We start from the raw sequence: 27,019 nt of genomic DNA, 5'->3' as shown, positions 1-27,019 counted from the left end.
TAGGAAATGTGAGGACAAGGGAGAGGTCAAAAAGGACAGTAAGACTGAGTCAATGAAATTAGAAGCATGAGCACAAAGGGTGTTTCGTTTTATTATTTGTTTTTTAAGTAGCCTTGTACCTGGCTGCAGATTAGTGGGATTTGGGGACTGCTCAAACAAAACACAAGCTCACAATGCAGACAGCTCCCCAAGTCTTCCAGCATTCTGTCAATCACGGTCTTTATAAAAGGTTATAAGAAGAAATCCTTTGCGGGCAAGGAACAGACTTCCCTACAAGTTCCACTGTAAATATTTTCCATTCCCCACCCTTCTTAGCTCCCCAACTTGATTTTGATATATGAGCAGCGATTAGGGGTCATCAATGAAAGATCTCTGCAAAATGGGGTCCTTTGTCATCTGCTGACATGTGCAAGAGAGCAGGGAGGGAGATTAGCAGACATACACCTAGTTTCAAGAACTGCCAAAAGTTTAATTCTACAAGACACTATTAATTTAAGATTTGATTGTGCAATAGTAGTTTTGACTAGATGTTATGTGAAAGTCATCTTACTAACACTCAAAAGGTGATTACTGCACAAAAGGGAGTACCAGCCTTATAAAAATGATTTTCCCCTACTTGCCTCAGGTGAGTAACCTTTTGATGGCAAGTAAAATGAGTAAAAATTGCACATCAAAGCTTGTAAATTTTCATAGCAATTTTATAAGGTTAGCATAAACTGCAACCTGTGAGGCATCCTTTCGTGTGAAGGAAAAGAGTACGGGAAACCACTTGTAGTAAGCAAAGATGTTAAGATATTAAGTATTCCTAAGAAAAACGTCACCCACAAATCAGGAGCAGGGATGTAGTATAAAATTGTATTTATTCTTAAACATTCATTACACCTGCATTTTTTTCTTTTCTCCAACCCTAACAAGAACATTTTTATTTTGAGTTTTAGTACTGCTTTTCCTCATTACTTCATGGTCATGCCAATAAGCCTCTTCACTAAGTAAAATTCAGTCTACAACCCAAATCAAATAGTCATGGAAGCTCTTGACAGATCCCTGCTCTTGGTTTCCCAGGTGAAGCGCATCTGGCTCTACATCAGTCTACTAGGACTGAACATTCAAGGTTACTCAGCCCCACCATACCTTATTGGTGCAGTTATCCTAAAGTTGAAAGCATTAAAGGAAGAGGAAGAAAGAACACAAGATGAGCGACTGAACAAGACAGACTAGACCATTTCAATTGTTACGCTGGAGGATATGCATTGAATATGGCTTTTCTGAGGAACCAAATGCATGAGAACTGAATCTCCCAGAAAGCACTTAAATTAATTAGAAAGCTGTTAAGTCCAGTCAGACTGTCCCAAAGGTTAAATTTTCTGTAACTTAAGTGCACAGCAGCAGCTTTTCCAACATGCTGTCCCATTGCAACTGCAATGGAAGAAGCATTTTTATGCTACTCTATGATTACCTGTTTAGATTATAGGATACTTTCCAGCAGTTTAGTCATCAGGATAAAATTTCAGTTTTACAGTAGAATAACCCAAAGACCAAATGATTGCATACGACCCCTTATCATTCAAATCAAGCAAACTCCCAACAGGATGTATAAAGCTCTTCTTTTAATCAAAAAATGTCTGCTGCTTTTAAAAAAAAAATCACAACATTCAATATGTAAACATGTACTCTATTTGCTTTACTTCTTACAAATTTTATGCAAAAGCCTACAAACATTTGTACTTCACGGCTTCTTCCTAGCTAAGTAAATCAATGCTCCTGTCTTACTGCGAGCAAGTCCTGCACCAGAACCTATGAGATTAATAGATATTAACAACCTTGCATGTATCTATCATAAAATTAAAAAAAGGCTCAACTAGGCCAAGTACAGAGGTTAGCAAAGTAGATGGAAGGGCCTTGTTGGATTATATGGTCTCTTGCTGTTCCAGAATATTACCAAGCAGTGGAAGGTTTGAAAAGATGACAACTTCCTCTAGATAGATGCAATACTGTACTTACCACTTCTGCCAAGGCTGAAATTACTTTGCCAAGTGTTGTGAGAGACTTGTTGATATTCGCTCCTTCCTGGAAAGACAATCATTTGATGTGGTGATTCACACTACTCAAACAGGAACTCTGGTCCAGACTAAAAGGAGCTGGAGATCATGGCAAGTGTCATTGTGAAAGTAGATGTCTTAGATTTACAATAAAGTTAGTTTTACTGTGATCACACTGCCATGATTATCTGGGTCTTAACATTCGTTTATCACACAGGTACCTCCACTAATTTTATCATCTAAAGCTTGACCAAAACATGGGATACCAGTCTAAAAAAAGCTACTTCATGAAGAAATAACCCTTACACCCACCATATAAAAATCGCACATATTAGTGAAGGCAAAGGTAGATATTTTAAAATATCAGAATTAAAACAGAACCCACAAGCATTTTCATGCCATGTGTTATGTATTTCTTTTAAGGGGCGACGGACCTGTCTGGTTTTAAGATTAAGTTGGATAAGTTTATGGAGGGAATGGTTTAATGGTAAAACATAGTAGACAAGGAAAACCAAGCAATGGTACATGAATAGCATAATGGCCAACAAGGGTCAGGCTAGAGACTCTTGCCTATATGCTCGGGGTATTACTGATCGCCATATTTGGGGTCGGGAAGGAATTTTCCTCCAGGGTAGATTGGCTGAGCCTCTGGAGGTTTTTCGCCTTCCTCCGCAGCATGGGGCAGGGATCGCTAGCAGGAGGGTCTCAGCCAATTGAAGTCACTAAAACACAGGATTGGGGACTTTAACGGCAGAGTCCAGGGAAGGGTCTTGCGGCCTGCAGCATGCAGGGGGTCAGACCAGATGATCATAATGGTCCCTTCTGACCTTAAAGTCTATGAGTCTATGAGTCTATCCCAATATGAGAATTACATGCAATCATACAACTGAACAAACAGTCTCTGAAAATAGGGGGCCTCTTTGGTTCTAGACAGCATACCGAAGAGGTCTCATTTTTGCACAATAGCTAATGTGTTCAAGAACAAAGGACTATTGTAACATACCCATTACACCAGCCATAGAAAGATTTAAAAAAAAAAAAAATCAAATTGTTACTATTCCATAGCATCATTGATCAATGGGGCTGAAGTTCTGGATCTTTGATAGGACTGAATTTTTTATATTCTTTTGCTTATTAAGTAATGAATGGAGGAGAAAATAACTAAAGATTATCTTCAGACATCAGACTAATACACCATTTTCTCCTTTCTCCCTCATACAGCAGTGGCCCAATGCAATCCCATTACCTTTAATCGAGTCCCTTTGGCACCAGTTGAGTCTGCTCTCTCACTCCCAGCTAGATCCACAAGGCTAATCTTGCTGACCTAAAGAGGGAACACAGCAATAGTCAGAACTAGTTCTGGTGGAATTAGAACAAGAGAAAAATAAGTCTGATTACTTCATGATTCATGAAGTATTCTACTGTCCAAAATCATGATAGCCTGCTACAGATTCTACAGCTGTACTGTTTTTATTGGCAATCAATTTCAGAGAAGCAAAGTTGTTTCTGCATTAGGATAAATACATTCTGTTTTAAAGTGCAGCTATACTCTGAAAAATAGCTAAAATAAAGAATATTGTTTCATAAGTATGTAAGGACTTCCAGAGCAAACTGAGTCAAAAGATAATTTAATAGCTAGTGCTGCAAATAACCTAGGATCTAGAAAGAAAAAAAGACATGCTATGTTTTATTCATATTTGTATATGAAAAATCAGTAATAAGGAACTGGAACAACAGCAGAATAGAATGCAGGCCACTATCCCATAACCCTGAAGAGGCAAAACAATTCAGGAGGGAAAAACTTTGGTTTTCAACAGATCTGACCTAAATACACACTGGGATCAGATATGTGAAAATGGTTCATTTTTTATATAGTCACTTTTGCATACAGAGCCTCTTTGCTCTTCCACTACCCAAACCAACAGCAAGGCCAAACAACTCCACTCATACAGAATGTACTTCCTTTTAGCATGCAAATTCCATCTGTTTTGTTTTGCCTGAGTATCACTAAAGCAGGCCTATGCCTGAAAGAGGCTGCGGAGGATAGTTAACGAGGCATCAATTAGTTAGGCCTTGCCAAGCAGAAACACTGAAGCTTCTGTGTCCAAGCAGGAGGAAATTTTATTTCCCAGCTCATTCCAGATCCATCTTTCTTCTTGCTGGGTCTACTTTCCTACCCCCTCCCCAGCCCACGCCCTCTATATCTTTGCCATGCCTGCTTCCCCCATCTCAGCCACTACTTCAAACACAGTTTAGGAACAGAGTTCAGAAAACAAAACAAAAAACATAACAGTAATAAAAGTGCTCTGACAGGGTTGATATGGCATATAAGTAAATTCTCCCCCACTGAGAAGTACATCACGATGTGAGACAATTCCTACTTCCACCCCCAGTAAAATGAAGTAATTGAAAGCAGAATTAAGGTGATGGTCAGTTTTCCTCACTCCTCTACCTTCTCCGTGCAAAGGTCAGTTTCTGTGTCATGTCTCTTCTGAGTAAAGACAATCGTAAATACAGCGTGAGAGCGGCTACTTGTTTCATTCATGTTTGTAGCTGCCACGGTCCTAATAAAAAAAAATCAGACATTCATTTTTTTAAATGATCAGTTGGCTCCATGCTGCAACTACAGTTATCTGAACAGTTTTTACTGAGTACTGTCAATCTACACAATTACCTGTGCTTCCCTAATGCTACCCCCACTCCTCCCTCTGCACCAGTCTCCTTACATCATTCTTCCTTTGTCCATAGCCTGCTATATGGATTAACCAACCAGAGAGTATGGCTGAACAGGCCAACTTTACTCTTCCTCACCTTTTGGGTGGCTAGAAGTAGATTTTATTTTAACTGATTTATCACTGTATTTTTGTATACAGAGAAAACTAAAATTAAAAGGCATGTTACCAGAAGGAACTGCAACTAACGTATTTTACCAAAAGCTACTGCAAACATAAGGCATCAATAAAATGATGCGAAACCATTTCATAATACAAATTAGTGTTTGCGTCTAAATTGCACCAAAGTGTATTTTCACACCAGGTTTAATTCCTTTAGCAATTTTTAATGCAAGTTCTAGTTCCACATATGACAAAAGCTGCACAAAGGGGATTTCAAAACTGGCATTGTATGTCATGGTCCCAGCTGTGGAGCAGGGACACCATCCCACCACCACCCCAACTGGTACTGAGTACACATCCACATCATAACCAACCTGGCTTTGTTCCCAGCATCCATGAGGTCTGCAATGTCTGTATAAGAGGTGACTGCTAACTTGGACAGGTCCTCCACATACGGTCCGAGCAGAGGATGCTCTCGCACCCGCAAGTTCCCCTTGTTCTTCGGGTTCAATAAATCTCTGACTCTCTCACAATAAATCTCCATGTAACTGACCTGTGAATAGATTTGCATGGATAATTTACAGGTCCGGAAGGCCTCATTTTCTGTTGAGTGAAGCTCTGCAGCATTGTAGAGCACCACCATTAGGAAGGAGTCCTTCAGTTAAAAGGTGCATCCACAATTAAGGTATGTGGCAGCTTGACACACTCATGGGGAGAAGGTGAGAGCAATCCCACATTAGGTCTAAAATGTAAGCTTCACACTCTCTATCCATAGCAGTTTCTCTCCTCAACTTTTTCCTGGTTGGTCCAAACTAATGTGTGCTGTGGATCTTACTTTCCAGAAACTGTGCCACTTAATTCAAATCCACTACTTATGTAGATTCCATGATGAAATGAAGAGTTAGTAAAATACATCTTTGAGATACAACAGAATATGGGGCTTCATGTTCAATCATGCCACTTTTGGCTCTCTAGTATTTAAAGCAGCACAAAGTGCTGGTCAGATAAAAATCCCAAACCTCCAATGCGCTAACAATGCCAACTATAGTTACATGTCAGACCTGCACACTAACTCCAGCACAATTACAAAGTTAAAATTCTCTTAAGAGCATAATTTTTAATTGGCATGTTTCTCAGGGCACCAAGCTTATCCCATGTTAACAGATACTTAGTGACTTCAGCATCCAAAATATTAAATGACACAGTAAATTATTCACTTTCATTCTGTGGGAAGAATTCAGATGGAAGCAGCAGTTTTAGAAATATGAAAAGGAACCCCAAATATCTAAACCAGGACCAAAAGCCAGAGACAAAGGAACTTAAAATATCAAGTGGGTCACTGTTGCACAAGCAAATGTTTATTTTAACATTTACATAATTTCTGCAACCCAGTTCTAGCCTTTCCCCCACCCAGTTTGTCCCATGTCCACTCTCAGAGCCTTCCATCCACAATGAAGATCATTTTTCTGGCTTCTTTGCACAGCTCCCTCTGGACTCATCATCCACTCTTGCATCAAATAGTAGAAACAGTTCGAAAGTATGTTGCTCTTTCCATTCACAAGTATTAAGCACGCTGTCCCAGTGACATTCCACCCTCTGATTAAGCTCAAGTTCCAAAGTGACCCAGTGCTTTAAAACCTATTAAACGGACTAACTTTCCAGTAGCCTTTTCACAGCTCTAGAATTCACTAAAAGCTAATAATTGGAGTCATCTGCTTACTTAAAAGAAATGGATACAAAAACAAGACAAGTTGAATTTGATTTCTTTATTCAGAGCTTGCAGCACATTAGTCTGTTTTATGTTAACTGGTCCATTAAAATCAGTGCAAATATTTTTCCTTTTAGAGTTTTCACATTTTTCCCAATTGCATACTCTGACCCCAAATGAGAAAGAGGTTGAGAAAGTTACTAATTTCAGGAAGCTCTATGAAAAGATGAGTCCTGAAGAAGAGCACTGTATGAGCTCAAAAGCTTGTCTTTCTTACCAAAACAAGTTGGTCAAAAAAAAAGCTATTACCCTCACCCATCTTGCTTCTGAAAAGAAGAGGGCATTCTAAACATTGTGGATAAAGACAGTCATCTCAAAGTTCTAATACTTTCAACCAAATTCCTTGTGCAAACAGGTTCTAAATTGTTATGAGTAACATTCAGTTCAAGAGAGTCAGTCTGGGGTCTGCTCTGAAAGAACTAACTAAAAATTGATTTGAGTTCCACAAATGTTGTCTAATTGTTAAATTGGTTTAGTTTACACATTTAAAAGATCATTTTACTAAATGCGCTGCAATCTCACGCCGGGAGCTGAGACTCAAGCTGCACTCTGATTTACCCCATCACCAGCTGTATGAAAAGGTTCTGCAGTCAGAACTTGGTTACAAAACTTATGTGTGACCCAGAAGAGAATCCAGCTGATTATCTCTTAATTGTGCTGACTTGGAGACTAACAGGAATAAACTTATTTGTCTGGAAAGTGAGCAATTATAGCTAAACACACAGAGCAGATCTGCCAACCAAAGTGCTATTTTTACAGTCCAAATTTTAATCCTTTGCCAACTACGAACATACAGATCTTCCTGCACATTCACTTGGCTAGTAGCCTGGAAATTGCCTTTGTTCTAGGACTTAGCACAGACGACTAGTTTGGTCAGTTGGGACTCAGTCTATAACATTCTCTTCCTGTCAATTTTTTTTCCCCAGTACATATTCTGCATGAACTGTGTTCCCATTCTACTTACAGAAGAGAATGGCATCCCCCAGTAGCAGGCTAACAGAAGATTCCTGCGTAAGATTGCAACATCAGCTATTCTAAACTAGGCCTACGTTTAATAAGAACTAAAGTAATGACTAAAGGCAATTAAGAGAGAACACACTGAATAGGTTTCCCAACCAATAGTGGTAAAATGTTTGCAAGTTCATTTTAAGGCTTTTCAGGCCCAGAATCTATATTCATACAGACTAGTTTACCTTAGAAAGGCTTTGTTCATACATTTGTGTCAGGTGAGAAAGGGGAGTCAAGTGTTCATGAACATATGAAGCAGAAAACAATACCAACGATGTAGCAGCTTCTTCAGATCAGCAGCCTCATACCCACTAACAGTAACATGCCTCAGTCCACCAGTGTACTTACCTCCACAGAATAGGACATCTCCTCATTACTGTTGTCATTGATTTGCTCAAACAGTTCTTCACACAGCTAGAGAGAAAGTAAGCCTGAGTCAGACAGCAGTCAGTGAGCAATGACAAATAATTACTGTGACTCCATCTGTTCTCCTTCTATTCTTCCTATCTCCAAAAGTCACTTTAATTACATCAAACCACCACCGCAGTGTCCTGGTAAAAATGCAGTTAAACCCCATCCCCAATCACTAGTATTCAATCCTTTTATTTCTCTCTCATCAACTATGCCTCAGTTTAATCAACATTAATCTGCAATACCAAAACAGAATTACTCAACGTAAGAATTAGAAAGACAAGGTGGGTGAGGTAATATCTTCTATTAATATATTGGACCAACTTCTGTTGGTGAAAAATGAACTTTTGAGCTTACACAGAGCTTTTCTTTGGGTCTGGGAAAGGTGCTCTGTGTCAGAATTAAATAAGGGTTCCATTATGGGGTGATAGATGACAACTAGGGGCCATTCCCTCACTGAAGCAGGTTGTCTCCTACAACTGCTGAGGTATTAACTGCCCACTTCACCTTGAATGGGTCTTTTGCAACAGGTGTTAACTCTAACCATTCCACTTTGTATTTAGCAGTGACATGGAGAACCTTTCCCAGACCCAAAGAAAAAGCTCTGGAATTCATCTTTTTCATCAACAGAAGTTGGTCCAATAGTATTACCTCACCCACCTTGTCTCTCTAATATCCTGGGATCAACACAGCTACAGCACCACAGTACAAAAATGACAGCAACAATTGAAATAAGAAAAACAGATTATAAATTCTAGAGAAGGAGACGATTAAAAATATTAAATCCTCTCCCATCTGGCCATTAAATAAATAAATAAATAAATAAATGTGGCTATTTTTAGGAGAATAATCCTCAGAGTCCATTGGTTTGACAAAGTTCCAGGAATCATATTTGAGGCAACTAGTAGACGCTTCAAATCAGCTAGTAACTTGTTCATATGAAGGCTGCTGAAGCTACCCAGACAGACTCTATAGGAGAGATTCTGCTTTGTTTGAGGCTTGTATTTTGCTTAGTTAAAATTAAGATAACAAATGAAGCTACCAATAGTGGAGCAGCATATGTTATAGCTGGAAATGCATTAGAAGAATTGGGACTGCAGCGGGGGGAAGCATTGGTTTGGAAAAGGATAAAGGGTATAAGTAGGCCTCAGGGGCATCAGTATCTAAACAAGCCATTGCTTGTAAGATATGCAGCAGTGTGGACAGAGTGCCAGGGGACTTTAGGAGCACACACTCCGAACACTTAAGTTAGTGCATGGTTTTAAGATATCACTATTTTAGACCGCCACATAGATGTGTCAGAGGTTGGCTGGTAGGGGATCTAGTGAACATGAAAAGTGGAAGACCACAGACTACATTTGTGCATGGAGGACAGTTTTGCCCCTCCTGCGTAGATTTGTGTGCAGGTAAGGCAGAGGAACCAGTGAGTATATTCCATACAGAAATAATGCTTTCCCTTGTACATAGTTAGTTGTTTTTTTTCTTCTGTGGGATAATCTCTCAAGATGCAACTGGAGGAAGGGAGGGAGGAGAGGCTAGTAAGAACCCAAAGTAGATAACAGGAGCAATATTCTGGTTAGCTAGTTTTTAACATGGCCTTTGATTTGTATAACCTTGGGGAGCTAGAAAGATGAAAAAGCAAATGAAGAAACATCAAGTTTCTGCGTAAAGGCTTTGGACCCATTTCAGGTGTTATGCTCAAAAAGGTGTTAAATTCACAGAAGAAAAACAAGGTGTTAGATGTACGAACAACATTCCTTATTAACTATGCTCTGCACACATCTATGAGTAAAGTTTTCCCAAACGTGGTTGACATTTACACCTAACCTATGTGCCACTGCTAGTGGCAACAGAACACGTGTTATGTATTTGACTGCAGAGGTTTGAGCCATTAGCTTTCCGTTCTCTATTTCATACCTGGGGCATAGAGCCAGTAACTCCTGCTGCTGATCCTATAGCAGAACAATGACAGACTATTCAGCAAATTTATTTATTGAGGCTGAAACCCAATCTCTACTTTCATGGGAAAACTCCTTCCAAAACATGCACCCAACATATCACCAATGCCAGGACAACATGAGAGCTGGGCTGAGTGTGGCAAAAGCACCATGCAGCCAACATCTTGAACATTAGACATACCTGGTACAGTCTTAATGAAATATCATCAGCCACGAATTTCCCAGGGCATTCTTTCAGGCTCTTTATGTGGTCATGGACTAAAACTTCTCAAAATAAATGCTTTTTTAGGGATAGGGTTAGTTTAGTGTGTTTATACAAATCAATATCTCAACTTTCCTACCTATTTTATTTCTCACTTAGTAATCTATATGCAAATATATACACACTGCTAAAGGACAGCGAGACATTTATTTCCCAGGGTGGAAAGACAAGACGGATTCTCCAGATCTCTATCTCTCTACTGAGAGTTTCATCAATGACATCACCTCTTGGATTCTTACTGAATAAGTATTCCTGTACTGTCCTGTCAACAATCAGAGCAAAAGCCAGGAAACTCAGTGGAATCAGACATTTATCTTACCTTACTGAGTTATTTTTGGTTTTGTTTGTTTGGGGAAGAATTACAAAAGGGCAGATACTGCACTAAGTATTTTGTTCTTGGTTTTAAATTCTGTAGAACTGTTCTCTTTGGAATAATTTCTCTACTTCTCCTAAATCTGAGTCACTCATTCTTACACTTTTTAATTGCCTGAGGTAGAGGTTAAACGTGAGACGTTATATCTCCTCTGAACAATCTACACCCAAAATATATGCCCCATTCATTCTACAAAAACAGCTAAGTTTAAACAGTTGAGAAGTACACCTCTACCTCGATAGAACGCTGTCCTCGGGAGCCAAAAAAAGTACCACGTTATAGGTGAAACTGCGTTATATCGAACTTGCTCTGCTCTGCCGGAGTGAGCAACCCTGCCCCCCCAGAGCACTGCTTTACTGTGTTATATCTGAATTAGTGTTCTAACGGGTCGCGTTATATCGGGGTACAGGTATATGTTTGCAACCAAGCTGTGCTGTATCATGTTGGTTTCTTGCAAATATGGACAGAAAACATGATTTTATAATCTTGTTAGACAGCAGTGGTAGCCTATGTCAAGACTGACTGCACCAGATCCAAGGTCTATGCTTTCTCTCCTGAAAAGTAAGATTTGGTTCTTTGTGAACCATTACTGCAAGTAACAAATGATAGAGTAGCAAACATTTAAATATGTTTTGTGAAGTAAATACCCAGCCTGGGCTTTGTTACCTGAGGGATGATGCCTGCCTGGCTTTCCTCCTGTTTGCCCATCATGGTGTAGGATTTCCCAGCTCCAGTCTGCCCATAGGCGAAGATACACACATTGTAGCCCTCAAAGGCATGTAACAGCATCTCCTTCCCAATATCATTGTACACACGGTTCTGAGACGCAAAGCAGGGATCTTCAGGCTGCAAAGATTAAAAGAGAATAAATACTGTCTTCTACTCCCCACCCCAGAGGTCTAAATTCAGAAAGGTATTAAGAGTTATTTCATACTTAAAGAAACCTTGTGGGTCAACCCACAGTGGAAGGTAATGTTGGTGCTTCTCTTACAGACAGGTTTTCCCAAGACAGTACCAGTTGAAGCAGAATGAAAACAACTATTTAGGCAATGTCACTCTGCTGGTGGGGAAGTAATCTATTACCCTTGCTGATACTGCTGAAGAAGTTCTGTGCAAAATCCCACAGATAGTATTTGAGTGTGTAAGAAAGGAGAACAAGCACAGAGTTAAAAAGAGGATCAAAGTGAACCAAGAAGGGATGGGGCAGGAAATCTCAGATGGGTTAAGGCTGGATAGGGACCTGGGGGGGGGGGGGGGGGGGGAAAGCATTTTTTTTTTAAGTGAAAATTGTATTTGAGTTCCAGTTACCAGTCTCAACAAGCCATGAAAATGAATTAACCTGTTTTGCATCTGTCAGATTCCATTTTCTACATCCCAATCTAGATTTATAAAATTACAGTACAACTTCAAATTTGTATTAATGACTACAAACCCACTGTGAATTGATATACTTTTCCAAGTTAGCAAGTAGGTGAACAAAGCAAGAGTCAGGACCATGTATCAAAACAATTTCATTTTGGCAACGACAGTTTAGTATTGATAACACTTAAATACCTGATGTATATTTTGTCTCTAGGCATTTGTATTGTGTTTATCTAAAATTCAGCATGATGTAAAACAATAACACCCTACTACCACAAGAACTTACTACAGCCTCATCTACTACTCAAGCTTTGCAGAGAAGGGAGACCACTGTTTGTGTATGCACAAATTAGCAAATTTTTACAGTATTTTAAAAGGTCTCCGAATTTCTAAAATATAAGTGTGTGGCATTAATGTACTGGAGAGGGAAAATATCAAGAGCTCTGCTTGAGTCAAGTAGAAGCATGAACAATTTTGTTCCTGTTAAATCAATGTGAGAAGTTTGATTTTCATTTATTTTACTGAATGACAGAAAGCAAATATAGCCTCAAAATCCTTATGCTGAATATGGAAATCCCAGTCCAAGAAATAGTGGAACAGATTAATTCCGAAGTTATTTGCCCTGCCAACTCCTCTATGGAAAACAACATTCAGGGGATTTTTAATAAATTGACTAAGATGGAAACCAACATAGAAACGCACTGGAAAAGTACAGCACTTGGACAGTATGATTAAATTCTCTGAAAACCATGATGCTGAACAAAGAGTAGTTAATTACAAAACTAGCAGAGGGCAGTATGGTTACAGACCATCAAATCAAGATCCCAAAATAAAGGAGTTCTAGGTGTTCCTCCTCTCAGGCCTATTTTCTATTGAAAGTACTATGCCAAAAGTCCTGAATCTAAAGGTAAAAGATTTGACTTTGAAGTTCTGTCACTTTCCATGAGAAATCATTGTATTTTGGGATCAGACATCAGCATCCAATTACTTGACTCTACCCAACACACTGCTCAAGGCAAGGTCTAGGACACAAAGATAATTGACAGAATTCACGGTGTATATTAACATCCCCTTATGTTGACATGCTCCTCTTCTCCGTTGGCTAGCTGGAGAAGCCATTGTTGAATTATTTGGCAACAGTTTTCTTAATGCAATATATTATACATTACAGGTGAGACAGTTTTCTGCTGCATCGATTAGAAAAGATTACATTGATGGTGTAAAACCAGAACACCTTTTGTAGGAATTTCCTTTTAATGATTACTCAGATATTCTCTCTCCCCTCATAGCAGTGGACACTGACACCATTGGAAGAATGGTCATGCTGTAATAGGAGTGCTGGTTGATTTTAATATTACACTGTAACTTTAATAGCAAGTTCTTCTTGATGATGTGCATAGCCTAAAATGACAGCAAAAGCTGTGGCTACAAAAGCCATGTTTTCATCTATTAGGGTTTAGTCTGTATAGTGCTCATGGTGTTTTTGCATCTCTGCTTGATCTAGGTAATATAATTGTATGGTTTCTTCACAACTGCTTTATTCAATAAATAGGTTTAATTAAAAGCTCTGTGCATATATAAAGTTTGAGCTTTGGTCAAGAACACATTATCTGAGGGTGTCAACCAGTGCAGAAATGTCAAATTCTCTTCCCATCAGCCAGACTAAATACTGATGTTTAGCGGATGAGAAAAAAATAGGATGATCTCTTTCTCCACCTTTCAGGAAAACAGGGGAGGGGACCTAATGCAGAACCGTAGAGCTCTGCTATAGAACAATCACTGGAAGTCAGCGAGACTTCAGATCTAGCTCTCTGGAGAGGTGGGGCAGAATGCTTAGAGGACCAAAGCATATTGCTTTTACAGTTATAGGAAATGTGGATCACTACTCTGCCTTTTCCTGGTAAGCCAGTGGAATCCAGCTCACTTTTTTCACTGTGCCGCAGAGGGAGGGGGAGGGAAGGGAGGGGGGGAGAGAGAGAACAATTTTTTTTTTTTTTTTTTTTTTTTTTTTTTTAAGTCTTCACTTTTTCCAACAGAAATTAGAATGGAAAGGTTACTTTTGTGGCTCGAATTCCACTCTGCAGCTGCTTGAACACACATTTTTCTATGTCTTTCCTCTCCTTCCTCTTTCAAACACACACCCAGACTGTGTTCTCAGACTCCCAGACCTTACTCTTTCACATTCCCAGGATGAAAAAAAGCTAGAACATAGAGACAGAGCTCTGAACTTGTATCACTCAAAGTACAATAAAGTCATAGTAGGAGCAGCGGGTTGAAAAGTGGGGTGTCAGGAGACAATCCAGGCCAGTCTGACTGGTAAACAGTAGTTTTTGCTACAGTACATTCAGAAACTTACCGAGGTGTGAGACCAGTAGGAGTAGTCAAAGCTGAAGGACTTTGGTGCTTCCTTGGGGTTCTTTGGGTTGATAATACCTAGAAGAAATAAAATTCAGACTCAGCTATCCAAGACATTTAAGGACATAAAATTAAAACCAGGAGAGTCAGATCATGAGCTGCAGCAAGAAATGTTATGACAATTGACCCTCAGACCCAGTCGATATGGCTGTCTTTGCCTAGCCAGAGAGTTCATAAATTACATTGAAGGACATAAGATCAGGATGGGTGTTCATACCATAACCTCACAAAAAATAATATTTCTGTAGGGGCTCAGTGAAGCAGGTCAGGGAAAGGCAGATACAGTCATAAGGGAATGCACCTATTAAACAAAGATCATAATAAGCAGCGATGCAAGAGACTTAAGTAGGTCATTCTGCTTGTTCTGTCTTTGGACTAGTGAAGATTTCTGGAGTGGAGGGAGGGGTGCAAGGAGGAGTATTAAAGGAAGAGCCAAAACCCACAAAAGCTTGAGGCACTTCAATAATGAAAAGCTCAAGAGCCCTGGGATTTCACAGCAGGACGACAAGCTTATTTTGAAATTCATGTTACAGTATACGGATAAAAGCCCTTGGCCTATGGATTTTCTTTCAGAAGCTCAGGATTCTACAGGACATCGTGGGAGGCAATGAAAGGAGGTGGAGGAGGATCTACAAACATTTCAGGGATTACACTGATATGACATATTACAACATTCTTCTACAAATAAAATATGTGCAGAGCCCACATGGAGATTTTAATAGGACTGACATTAAACGAACTAAGCCAAACTATTTGTAAACCTTGCCTTCTGCAAACGACTATTCAATCCCATAGAAACCCAAATCAAACCTTTTATTCCCAGAGCACAGCAACAAGGCAATTTCACCCTTTGAAACCATCAATATAATTTACTTTTTAAGGTGACCCCAATCCTGGTGTAAACTTTATGTCAGCAGACAATAAAAGAATATCACATCTATAATTTGTTACAGCCTTCTGGAGGACCTCTACAACAGATTTAAACCTCAAACAAACAGTCTTAATGAACAGAGCTATAGACTCTTTACTACAATCTCACTAAGGTATTGAAAATAAGAACTTGGGACAGGGGTGGCCAAAAATGTACTGGCCCTCTGAGCCACATACCACAATCTTCAGGAGTTCCAGAGCTGAGACACACCTGCTGGGGGCAGGAACTTGGGGCTTCAGCCCCACAAGAGGCACCTGATGGGATTTGGGGCTTCAGCCCCACTCCTGCTGAAACCCCAAGCCCTGGCAGGCGTGTCCCGTGGGACTGAAGACCTAACACCCCTTCCCCACTGGGCAGAAGCCACTACCTCACCACCTGGCTGCAAGACAGAGGTCACAAGCTCTTCTTTCCCCTTCCCCCTCCCCCCCCCAGGTCTGGCAGGTGGAGAATGGGGGGCAGGGGGACTCTGCAAGCTGCACTTTAATGGTAAAGAGTCACATGTGGCTTGCAAGCCATAGTTTGGCCTTCCTTGACGTAAGATATGCCAAAGGCTCAAACCATTAGTTCATCTAATATGGAATCCTGCAGTGATGTGCCAATATTTAAAAAATAGATTTTTAAATGTTTTGCTTCAGTCAGGGATACACATCTGTAGGCTCAGAAGGATTAGATTTTTATCGGTAAATTCTTATTTCACTGTATACTGTGTGATAGATCCAGGCCAGTTGAGTCCAGCAGAATAGCAGAAGGCAGATATACTGGCCACTGGATTAACAGTTTTCTGTTCCCTGACTGACCAGAGCAGGGGCCACTCCAGGCTAATGAGAACACCTGACTCCAATTAACCTGCAAAGAGTCAGGTGAGACCATTAAGCTAATGTGACCACCTGACTCTAATTAAGGCCAGCTGATACTATAAAAAGGGCTCACTCCAGCCAGGCAGAGGAGAGCCAGGGAGAGGAAGTGTGGCTGAAGGACTGGTTAATGAAGACACCATCAAGTTATTGATAAGGGAGCCCTAAGGTAAGGGTAAAGAAGGGAGAAGCAGGAGAGCTGTGGGGAAGTGGCCCAGGGAAATGTAGCAACTCTGGCAGTGAAAGGTTGGCTGCCAACAGCTGCTACCATTAGGGTCCCTTGGCCAGAACCCAGAGTAGAGGGTGGGCCCAGGTTCCTCCCCAACCCGCCACTACAGGAACACCTCCTGGGAGGGGAAGTCAGGCCCTTGTCAGGACAGGAGGCTAAACAGTTCTAAAACAAGCCCCTAGAGACAACAGAGACTATGAGAGTTCTCTCACCAACCTCCTTGCTGGCCTATGATGAAAAGGGCTCAGACTGTAACCCTGACCCTAGAAAGAGAAGGGCTATGTGGAAGGTCACAGTGAGCCACTGAAGCTAGCATATACCACCTAGAAGGCACACACCAAAATGCTCAATTCTATACTCTTTCCCTTTCCCCAAATCCATCCACCCACACTTCCCCCCAGATCCCCCCCTCAATCCACCAGATTGATCATTCCTCAGAAATTCAGTTCTCCAGGGGGCCTCCTCTACCTGGCAGCTTTTGGCAGCAATAGCTAGATGTCATATGGACTCTGATCAGGAGGGGGGAGGGAAGAAGGTGGTGAATTGCGGAATGAGCCCTAAATGAGTTGTAGGCTGCAATGGTCTTTGGTTCTTAAGGTGAGAAAGGCCTTCCCTAGTTGGTGTGGGACCAAGTCTTCCCTAGTTGGTTTGAGGGACAGGTAGAACAAGATTCCAGTGTTCAAACTACAAGCTAAGGTTGGGCAAGCAAATACTGATGGGAAGAACTGAGCAACAGGATTGCCATGCAGTGAAACAGCAATTTAGCCTTGCCTCTCCCCTTAGGCCTTGGCTACACTTGAGAATTCACAGCGCTGCTGTGAAGCGCGAGTGTAGTCGCGCCGCCAGTGCTGCGAGAGCACTCTCGCAGCGCTGTATGTACTCCACCTCTCCGAGGGGAATAGCTTGCAGCGCAGCAGGCACTGATTACACTGGCACTTTACAGCGCTGCACTCGCTGGGGTGGGGGTGGGTGTGTGTTTTCACACCCCTGAGCGCAGCAAGTTGCAGCACTGTACAGCGCCAGTGTAGCCAAGGCCTAAGCGTCCTGCTGGAAAGACTGGCAAGAGGAAAAAGGGGATGTGGAATATCCCATGTGCACTCCAAGTAGCCCCAGTGGACAATGCAGGAGGGAAGGATCCCTTTCCAGCAGAGAACATATCAGCAGCCTGGCCAGAGGACCAATTATGACCCAGCCTTAGGCAACCATGCAGGTGAGTAAGAGTCCTCTGTGCTGGCTTTTCTGCATGAGGATTCCAGGCATTGGGGGGAGGGGGAGAAGAGTAGGTTTTATGGGGCTGCTAATTTATCCCTGTGAGCAAGTAAGATGGGATGGGAGCATGGTGGCCATGGCTCTGCTCTCCCCACAACGTACCAGCCAGAGGAGCAAACTGGACATTGAGGGGAGCATGCAGCAACTGGCAATGGGTCAATGCAGCATACTCTCTCCACCTTGTATAACATGGGAATACTTGACTCAGAGGGATGCATCTATGTCACAATTGGTTTTGGAGCTGTTCTGGGGCTGCCACATCTGCATGCTGCCCTACACTCAGGGCTAGGAGTAGTCTGAATCCAGGCCCAAGTAAGCAGCTGCTAAATCAACCTCAAACTCCAAGGGGCTGAAGTTTACACAAATCTTTGATTTTAGGGAAGGTCTGGATTTTGTCTTTCAAATGGGACGATCTTTAACTACAGCCTCCTGCAACAGCAGTAGAGCCCACTTACTTCCTCCTTTCAACCATAGTGACTGGCTTACTTTGATTTCACATTGGTTGGTAGCAAATTACATGCTTTCAAGGCCATCTCCACAAGGCAAAGGGCTAGACATGTATTTTTAAAAATAAAAGATTATTCTCTCTGGGTACCAAAAGTCAGCTTTGATAGTGTGGTTTACATGTCCCCTTCTCTACCTCAGTGGCATCCTGCCTCTGGCAGTGACCCATAGCCAGTAGGAAAGAGCACAAAACCCACCAAGGACTTAACCAGTTGTGCAGGGCTATACAGGGTGGAGATGGGAGTTCTTCCTGCTCCTATAGACAGTTTATACCCTGAAGCCAAACTCTGATCTTCCTTACTAAAGGCCATTTGTTTCTCAAATATTTAGCCTAGGTACTCTATACCTCTGGGAAAACTTAACCCTTTTTCCTATAAGCATGTCCTAGTCTACAACACCCTCATCTCTTATCTCAGTCATTACAAACTAAATTCCAAGGGGAACTGAGCCCTTTGAAAACATATAACCCCAGAATTCCCTTCCAAGATTTAACAGCTATACCAGATCCTGCATCCCTAAGCAAGGCCACTATCCAAGGGTATGGGATGGGAAGGGGATCTCTGCTCCAGACTGCTGTTTTGACCACAAATAGCAACAGTTGCTATTGTACTTCCACTGGCCAATTCCACTTTGCTTAGCTTTGCCCTGTGCTGACATTCCTGCTGTGAGCCAAGGATTAATATGCCTTACACCAGTATGCTCTCACATGGCAAAGACACATGTTGCTTTGGATAGCAACATGGGCATTATAACATTAGTAACAAAAAACAAACTGGTAACCTAAGCAATCAAATGTGGCTTCAGTTTCCCTTTAGTTGTCTCAGTCAAGCCGTAATAATTCTACAGCACACAGACGTCCGCCATCTCTAGAAATCAGAAAAACCCCAAACCACTCCCTTTGGTTCAATTTTCCAGGGTTCCAGTCCCATGATGCTGTGCTTGCTCTTATTCCCTTCCCACATCCCACTCATTCATAATCACCATCCACACCACTGAAAAGTAATGAGAGGCTGTACTTCCTTGCAAGGAACAGGAAATTGTCTGCTCACAAGAAGCGATTAGTAAAACTAGTTACCAAATGAGTTTGAAGTAACATCTTTATGAGTGAGGAAGTTATCTGATTTCAAAGCCAAAGTTTATAAGTGAAAGTAATTTTCACCATTAAGTGCAGAAATTGATAGAATCCATTCCCCTCTCCCTTAACTACACCTTAGCTTGATAACTTCAAGCAGATAGAGAGGCAGATGCAATAACGCTAACTGTCCTGACAATTATATTCCACTACGTCACTTAATAAACCCAATACCATGCCTCTGCCATTCCAAACTCTACAGGTACTACAAATGCAAGAGGAGTAAAGACTGAGGGAAAGAAACTGCTATCTTCTCTTCCACATCCTGCACTCCTACACAGTCCATATAGCTCCTCCTGACGTGTGAAGCCTGGAATAGACTAGCAGTAAGCAACAGAAATGTGGCCATATCTTCACTGACAAAGGTGTGTTTGTTTTTACTGCAGGATAACTAATGTTAGCTATCCTGCTGTAAAATGTAATGAAGACAAAGCACTGTAGTTTTCCCAGCAGGCCAACTAGGCAAGGTCCAGGATTGTGCTGACCTGACCTAGCTACCTCAGGGTAAAAACTTGCCCATGCCTTGTTGCCAGTTGGGATTTTAGAGACAATCATCATGCATTAGTTATCTCACTGTAAACACACCTGTCAGTGAAGGCAAAGCCTACACTTGCACAAGAGTTAACATTGCATTTTAAGAATCTTCTGTATCTCAGTAACACGAAAAACCGAACAAGCAGCAGGAACTGTTTAGGGTTACTCAAAGACAAGTTTGTTGTGAAAGTGATCTGAGAATTTTAAGAGCATTAAACTTGAGGACATCGCCAAAAAGATTCTCAATTGCCAACAGACAGATAGGAAAGCATTTATCTAATGCACTAAGAGCTTTGTTCAAGCAGGTGAAGAAAGATTATGGAACATGTTCCATGAGAAGGTTAACTTCTTTCACGCAATTAGGTAATGGTGGCTTATTTTAAACACCCTATTTCCCCAAACAATTATTCTCATAAAAGGAGTATGATGCATGCACAAGGAGCAAAGAATTTTTATAGAGCTATACAACTTATCACCCAGGGAATGATAACCTTTTACAAGTAAATCACAGTTCAAATTTGCCCCAGATTAGCATTTGATAATCAACACTAACTAGCATGATCATTAACAGTCTCAGAAGTCAAAGAAGCAACTATCCTTTTGTCCCAGAGGCTTGCCTTCCATGGAAAATTTGAGGTACACAAAAACCATGTTGGGCAAGTCTTGACCATTATTGCCCACATTGTGTCTTGAAGACAAAGAGGAAATTATCCAGGATTGTCACCTTTCCAAAAAAAAAAAAAATCAATCTAGTTTCTCCTAGTCACATATCTGAGATATACAGGCGATTTAGCAGTATACAGACAGACAATGGTGAAATTAGCTTCTCAACATACCCAAGAAACAATATTAAAAAAGTCCTTTAATCCAAGTAAATAGGTTTAGCTTTTCCCAGCTTGTTCTAGCACTTGGAACAGAGCTCCTTAAAACGTAGGCAGATGAAAATACCAGTTTCCATGGCAGATGCAAGTCATAAAATAATCGTTCTAGTATTCCTCAAAGCTCATTTCTGCCATATTAGCTGCTGGGATAAAACCATCTAAAATTTATCACAAGGCATCTCACTTAATGCATCTCTTAAAAAAAAAAAAAAGATATTTAATGGCAACCAACTGCTGAGTCACAAAGACAAGAGGGCCAGTGCTAGCGTCCCTCTTAATGAAGATGCTTCAAAATTCCCATATTTAAAGAGATATGGATATTGAGGTTAGGACTGCTGCTGCAATGGCACTAGATATAACATGACAACATCCCTGTCCTAAAGTGCTTGTAAGTAACCATCTCAAGCCTCATAATAATAGGTACTGTACTCCTGCCACCCACCTTTTAGGGCTCTCACTGTTGAGAGTTTGACTGGCAGTTTGGGTGGGCACTTTGCTGTGGGGCACAGAACACAATTATATCTACACCTTAACATCAGCCTGTGCCCCCTTCCTCCCCACTTTAATAACAAGATTTACTTTCAACAGGTTTCTTTAAAAACACTATGATCACCATCAACTATTACATTTCACAAACTACAAATATTTCATGGCATAATGAATAACGATACCAAATAGGCTGTCATTTACGGACCTGTCTACATTATAAAAATCTACCATCTGGGGAGACTGTTCTAGGGATTTAGACAATTTGCAAACAAGGACTGAACCGCATGGAATTTACAGCTGAATTTTAGTAGTTAAGCACCCCCATAACAGAACTGTTTCTAGGCAACACTGATTGTGCAGTAGCCAGAATGGAGGGGGGGGGTGTGTGAAGGGAGAGTACTAGGGCAAGACTGAGCTCTCCTTGCCATTCTGTTCCATACAAAGAGGAGAAAATTGCTTTTGCTAGTGAAACGGATAGCTAGTCTCCTTTCAGAGGAGAAAATACTTAACCCCAAAGGGAATGTTTACTCTGGATTCTGTAGGAGACATTAAATCTATCCACCTGCCCACCTCTGCCATTCACCCATACAAGATATTTTGCTGTGAGTAAAGCTGCACCACACACCACTACTGATCACTTAAAAGCAATAGGAGTATTTCTTGATTTATTCAAGACAATGCAAATAGGCCCATCTCCTCAAGCTGCACCCTGACTCATCTCCAAGCCTACTAAGGACCTTGGTAACTAAAGATTTTCACCTCAGTGTTTCTATGGCAACAGGCTAGGGCATTTCGCTCAAGAAACCAAATCAAAAGGTGAAGGATTTGAAGCAGAAATTGACGTACTGCCCTCAATACTGGATCCTGAGGTGCTGAATGCATTAGGGCTCCATGTGGATCCTTTAGACCCAGGATGGCACAGCAAGAAATCTTGGTTGAAACAATGTCCAACAACATTAAAATGAATACGGACCACCTACAGAGAAGTTCAGTAGAGATGAAGTCTATTAATGATGGAAAATGAAAGCTGAGAGTTTACTCTTCTGTGAATTGAAACACAGTGTTTTGACTCAATTCTCTGTTCATTAGAGGTGCCATTATTTATAGTTAACGAAACTGAAGGCCTCCACCCAGAGAATAAGAATGGTCCCTGCAGATACAGTGCAAACTTCTGACATAGTGGGACTTCAGGTACTGCCTCTGAGGATAAGAGTGGAATTCAGTCACTATGGGCTAGTCAATCCTCAATCTCTCTACTAAGGCTGGAAACAAGAGGGCCCCAATTGTAAAAGCAATTTTGTGAGAAGCAAACATCAGATCATTAGAACTGAACTGACACCAACTTCATGTAAGACACTGAGCAGTCATTAGATGACAACTTTCAGTCATGACCGATGCAGGTAAGAAGTGTTCTGAGGTCAGACACCTGACAAGAGACAGCAAGGCAGATAAGAATTAGGAATATTGTTTTTAAAAAGTGCCATGTAAAACTACATAGGCGTCATACAGCACACACCAACTGATTCCTTTATGGGATAGGTAGATGGATCGAATCTGGTCATTTATGAAGAATGCTGGCTGGGACTTCTGGAGAAAATAAGTAATACACTTCTACCCCGATATAATGCTGTCCTCAGGAGCCAAAAAAATCTTACCGCATTATAGGTGAAACCGCGTTAGATCGAACTTGCTTTGATCCTCCAGAGTGAGCAGCCCCGCCCCCCCGGAGCACTGCTTTACCGCGTTATATTCAAATTCATGTTATATCGGGTCATGTTATATCAGGGTAGAGGTGTATTTCTTTGAACAGAAATCTCAATCTAGAATCTGACAGTGCAGACAACTGCACAACAGTAAGAACCAACCTAAAACAATCAATGATCATGCAATAATCAGACACTGTTGGCAACACTTTCCACTGTTATTCACAAAAATGTCAAGCTGTACTGTCATTGGAAAAATGAAAAAAACGTGCTAGAATTAAAAAACTGGAGCATCAATTTCAATACCCCCCCCCCCACCCTCCCACCTTAAAACCCCCCCCCCCCCTTTTTTTTTTTTTTTTTTTTTTAATAAAACACAATCCATGTTAGGTCAGGATGAGACATATTAGTGAGTCATGAAATAGGTCATGATCTATACAACTGTCCCATTTCCTACCCATTACTACTCCAGTGCTGCTTCACTGCATCATACACAGGTTAATAGCTTAATAACAAAGACCTAGGAAATGAGAAAGGCAATAAGGCAGACAATCACAGCCGGGCCCACATTACTGGCCTTTTTATTTTACAGAATAAACTTGTTTATCTGCTATTTCAGAAGCCCATTGTGGCAATTAACTATTCTGTTTGCAATCTGACAAAGGTTTGTGTGTTGCAGCTATATTTAGTTTTCATGAGTGTGACACTGCAGTAACTTTGAACATTGAGTTAACCTAAACAGCCAGTTTGAGAAACCCAATCCCTTTTCCAGGACCCTTCCTGAAGCTAGAGTCAATTTCTTATCATGTCATGTAGAATCTTTCTGCTACCTTCAGTGTAAATTTTCACCTGCTCTAGCGCCTAGATTTTACTTAGGGGTAGCTAACGGGACACTTAAAAACCACAATCTCTCTTATAAAGCCAATATTATGATTTTAAAGGAACACTAATACTTCTCCTCTAATGGAGAAGTACTCTAGAAGTATAGAGTAGGGAAAGAATAGTTTTAACTTCCTAAAAGATAGTTACAGATACTTCTGTGATCACTGAAGAAACTCAAACTAAAGACTTATGGGGATACTGTCATGTTAGAAAACATTTAACGAATGCCCCTACTTGTGTATTGAGACCACACTGTACAGTCCGCTTCTTTTCTAGGGAATTAAAAGGGGGAGAGTGAGGCATGGGAAGGGTGGGATATTAAAGTTTATGCTCTGTCCAACTTGATGAGTTGCACTGGGGTCCATTTTGGTTCTTTTTAATGGATTATGTATTTTAATTTTACAAATTCCAATATTCGATAAATACTTTTGTTAAAAGACAAGCTACACATTTGCAGTTTCAGCTTGGAGAAATTTTTTTTAATTCCTTATGAAACTGAAACAAGGTTATACAGTTTGGATTACAAAACACTGGAGGGCAGGGGTGTGGAACCTCCCTTTGCACTTGGAGGTGTCTCACCCCACCCCAGGCAGATTCAGATTCTGTAGAAAGTAAGCTTTCATTTAAAAAGTTTCTATCCCTTATGGTTGTGAAGAGGAGCCATACAGTGTCATCTTAGTCTGAAACAGCTCCGGGAAATGTTACCTGCACACACTATTTTTCTGCATGCTTTGAAACCTATAGGACAAGATTTTTAAATAATTGGGAGCACATAATTGTATGCCTGCTTTGTGTACTCCCTACTGCATCCATGTACACAAATTAATTACATATACCAATAACCAAACTGGAAGACAAACAGTCCTAAAATATTATTCCTCCTAATAAGTGATAATCAACGCAACATTAATTTTAATAGGAAGTTTAGTTATAACAAAGGCCATTACTACCCTTGACCTTTGTTCAAACCCTCCCATTCTCAGAGGATGATCCACTGTGAATTCAGCCCTCCTCTTGTAATGAAGTCACAAACCATAATTAAAAGCATAACTGGTCCCCAGTCATAGAATGTGTTTGTTACACCTTCTATAAACTGTCAAAAGCTGAACTAAATACTATACACTGAAATTAAAATATGGAAACATTATGTTTTTTATTTTTTTCTGGCAGAAGGAAGGTTATTAAATATTTAAGACCCCCAATGTGTGGTTCAAAAGCCAAATGCAGTCAGAGTCCTAAAATGCAGCTCAGCCACAGTCCCTGTAATAGCAGTCTGACTTTCAAAAAAATCAGGAGTGGGCACCCTGGCTTTAGAAGGTTAGTTTCACATTCTTAGGGTCCATTTTAAAAAGAAAACTATGTGATTATGCAACTGGAGAGCTACTGGGGCAAGAACAAACTAGAAAATGACCTATAGCCCATTAGCCATGAACCCAGGATGATAGTTATATAACCTTTGTTCCCACAATCACCTACAAAACAAGAGCAATACCAGCCTTGCTCCCCAGTCCAGCTGATGACTGACACAGCCAGCTAATGCAATACAACTGACAAAAGGTTTTTCTCCTCACCGTTTCTTTGCTGTGCGATGCAGCTGAAGTGTACTGATAACTACAGAAGGTGACTTTATTCATAATAGGACAGATGGTCCACAAAGCAGCCTTGGCTTACAAAGGGATGAAAACCCACACACAGTTTGACCTGTCAGTCTGTGTGCAGGAAAAGCCAGTGTCAAGTATAGCAAGGGATGCCTCACTAAAACTGAGGTGCAGCAGCAGAACAAGGGGTAGGGAGAAATTAGCTTGGATGTGCTGGGGAAGAACTGGCAGCCTTATTTGTTTGAAAGATGCTCAATTTTAACTATTCTTGTGCACCTCAACAGGTAACTCCTGTTCCTTGGAATCGGACACTTTTACAGACCATGCTCTGCAGCATTACTCAATCCCCACAACATTTTTCTTACTGTCCCCATCTACTCAGTCTGCTCGATCATTTTGGTGTAGAAATTAGATAAAGTTGCAGCCTTTCAAATTTAGTGGACCAACTTAATCCCTGGATATTCTGAATTTAAGAAACCAAAAACAGTACTTGCAAACTCAAAAGTAGCTATTGCATCTGAACAGCAATCACATACAATTAAAAATTCAGGTGTATATTTTAATAAGTATATTATACATCAAAATATATATCTTATACTTCACACAAACCTTGCAGAGCCTCTAAGAGAATAAATTTTAGTCTTTGAACATAACATGTGCTCTGCCCTAGAGCCCTGCAAAACTGTTGATATCCAAGGACCACATTTGCGGATAGGGCTCTACTCATTCCTGCAATCACCACTGGATGAAGGAGCACAAGAGAGCTGACATGAACTTCGCTTATTTTAAAGTCAGACAGCCAGTCCTCAGAGTCAGGGGCTGCCCATTGTGTGGGCCCATGCATAGCTCTCACTCTGAAAAAAATCTCTGGAATGCTGTACAAAGTAGCACAAAGAAGGGATGTTTTCACAGGAAGATGACTAAATGAGGGGTGGGGGCAGCACATAAAAGGAGAGAAGCCTTCACATACTATGTTCCTCATCTCATTTAAAGTACACACACCACATCTGGCATCCTCATCCCCCATTAGTGATCAGACAGGGTACAGGGCATCATATCAAGAGACATGCCGTTCACTCTATACTGCACTCCAGTGAAGATTTAGCTAACTCTAGTTTGCCCTTCAAATAAAAACCAGCAGATGGAATTAACTGGGGCTCAATCCCTGGATTATCTGACATACATTCTGTGTGGGGGGGAGGGAAATGGATTCAGAGATTAAAACCCAGCAGGGACTCCATCAATTGCTGAATTTTTTTATTTTATTTTATTTTTTAAAGGCCAGTAAGAGGCAAAAAGCATATGTGCAGTTTGGGAAGTTGATTTTATCATCATCTTTTGTGCCATTCAGAAAGCCTCCAGACATCTACCGGATTCCAGGCAGGTTCCTTTTGTAATTAATGGGTTAAAATAACTCACATTCATGCTGCTGCTCCTTCCATATCTACCAGAACTGGAAGCACACATTCTTAGGGAAAGACTAAGAGCTTTGCTCTGAGTGTTCTACTTCACCAATCAGTCCTCACACAGGCTAAGCCTCCCACCATTGCACTACCACCAGTGGAAGCACTAGCCTAGACAAA

At 40.9% G+C, this 27,019-nt stretch overlaps 1 protein-coding gene across 10 annotated transcripts in view; it reads right to left on the bottom strand.

Annotated features, from left to right (window-relative positions):
- KIF1B (kinesin family member 1B) overlaps window positions 1–27,019 on the bottom strand; it is a 137,525-nt gene that overhangs the window by 88,157 nt on the left and 22,349 nt on the right. For 6 of the 10 annotated variants that reach the window (XM_034753468.1, XM_034753471.1, XM_034753469.1 and 3 more), the window contains exons 3-10: window positions 14,372–14,448; window positions 11,320–11,499; window positions 7,998–8,063; window positions 5,248–5,426; window positions 4,492–4,603; window positions 3,286–3,363; window positions 2,002–2,067; window positions 1,132–1,149 (exon numbers count right to left, since the gene is read on the bottom strand). In XM_034753468.1, coding sequence (XP_034609359.1) covers window positions 1,132–1,149; window positions 2,002–2,067; window positions 3,286–3,363; window positions 4,492–4,603; window positions 5,248–5,426; window positions 7,998–8,063; window positions 11,320–11,499; window positions 14,372–14,448 — 776 coding nt within the window. The remainder of the gene's footprint in view (window positions 1–1,131; window positions 1,150–2,001; window positions 2,068–3,285; window positions 3,364–4,491; window positions 4,604–5,247; window positions 5,427–7,997; window positions 8,064–11,319; window positions 11,500–14,371; window positions 14,449–27,019) is intronic. The other 4 variants (XM_034753470.1, XM_034753474.1, XM_034753477.1 and 1 more) reach the window with 1 other exon arrangement.

The sequence above is a fragment of the Trachemys scripta genome, chromosome 19 (genome assembly GCF_013100865.1).
Source record: "Trachemys scripta elegans isolate TJP31775 chromosome 19, CAS_Tse_1.0, whole genome shotgun sequence".
Classification (NCBI taxonomy): domain Eukaryota; kingdom Metazoa; phylum Chordata; order Testudines; family Emydidae; genus Trachemys; species Trachemys scripta.
Note: the sequence above shows the minus strand (reverse complement) of the source record. Positions and strands in the feature narration are given on the sequence as shown.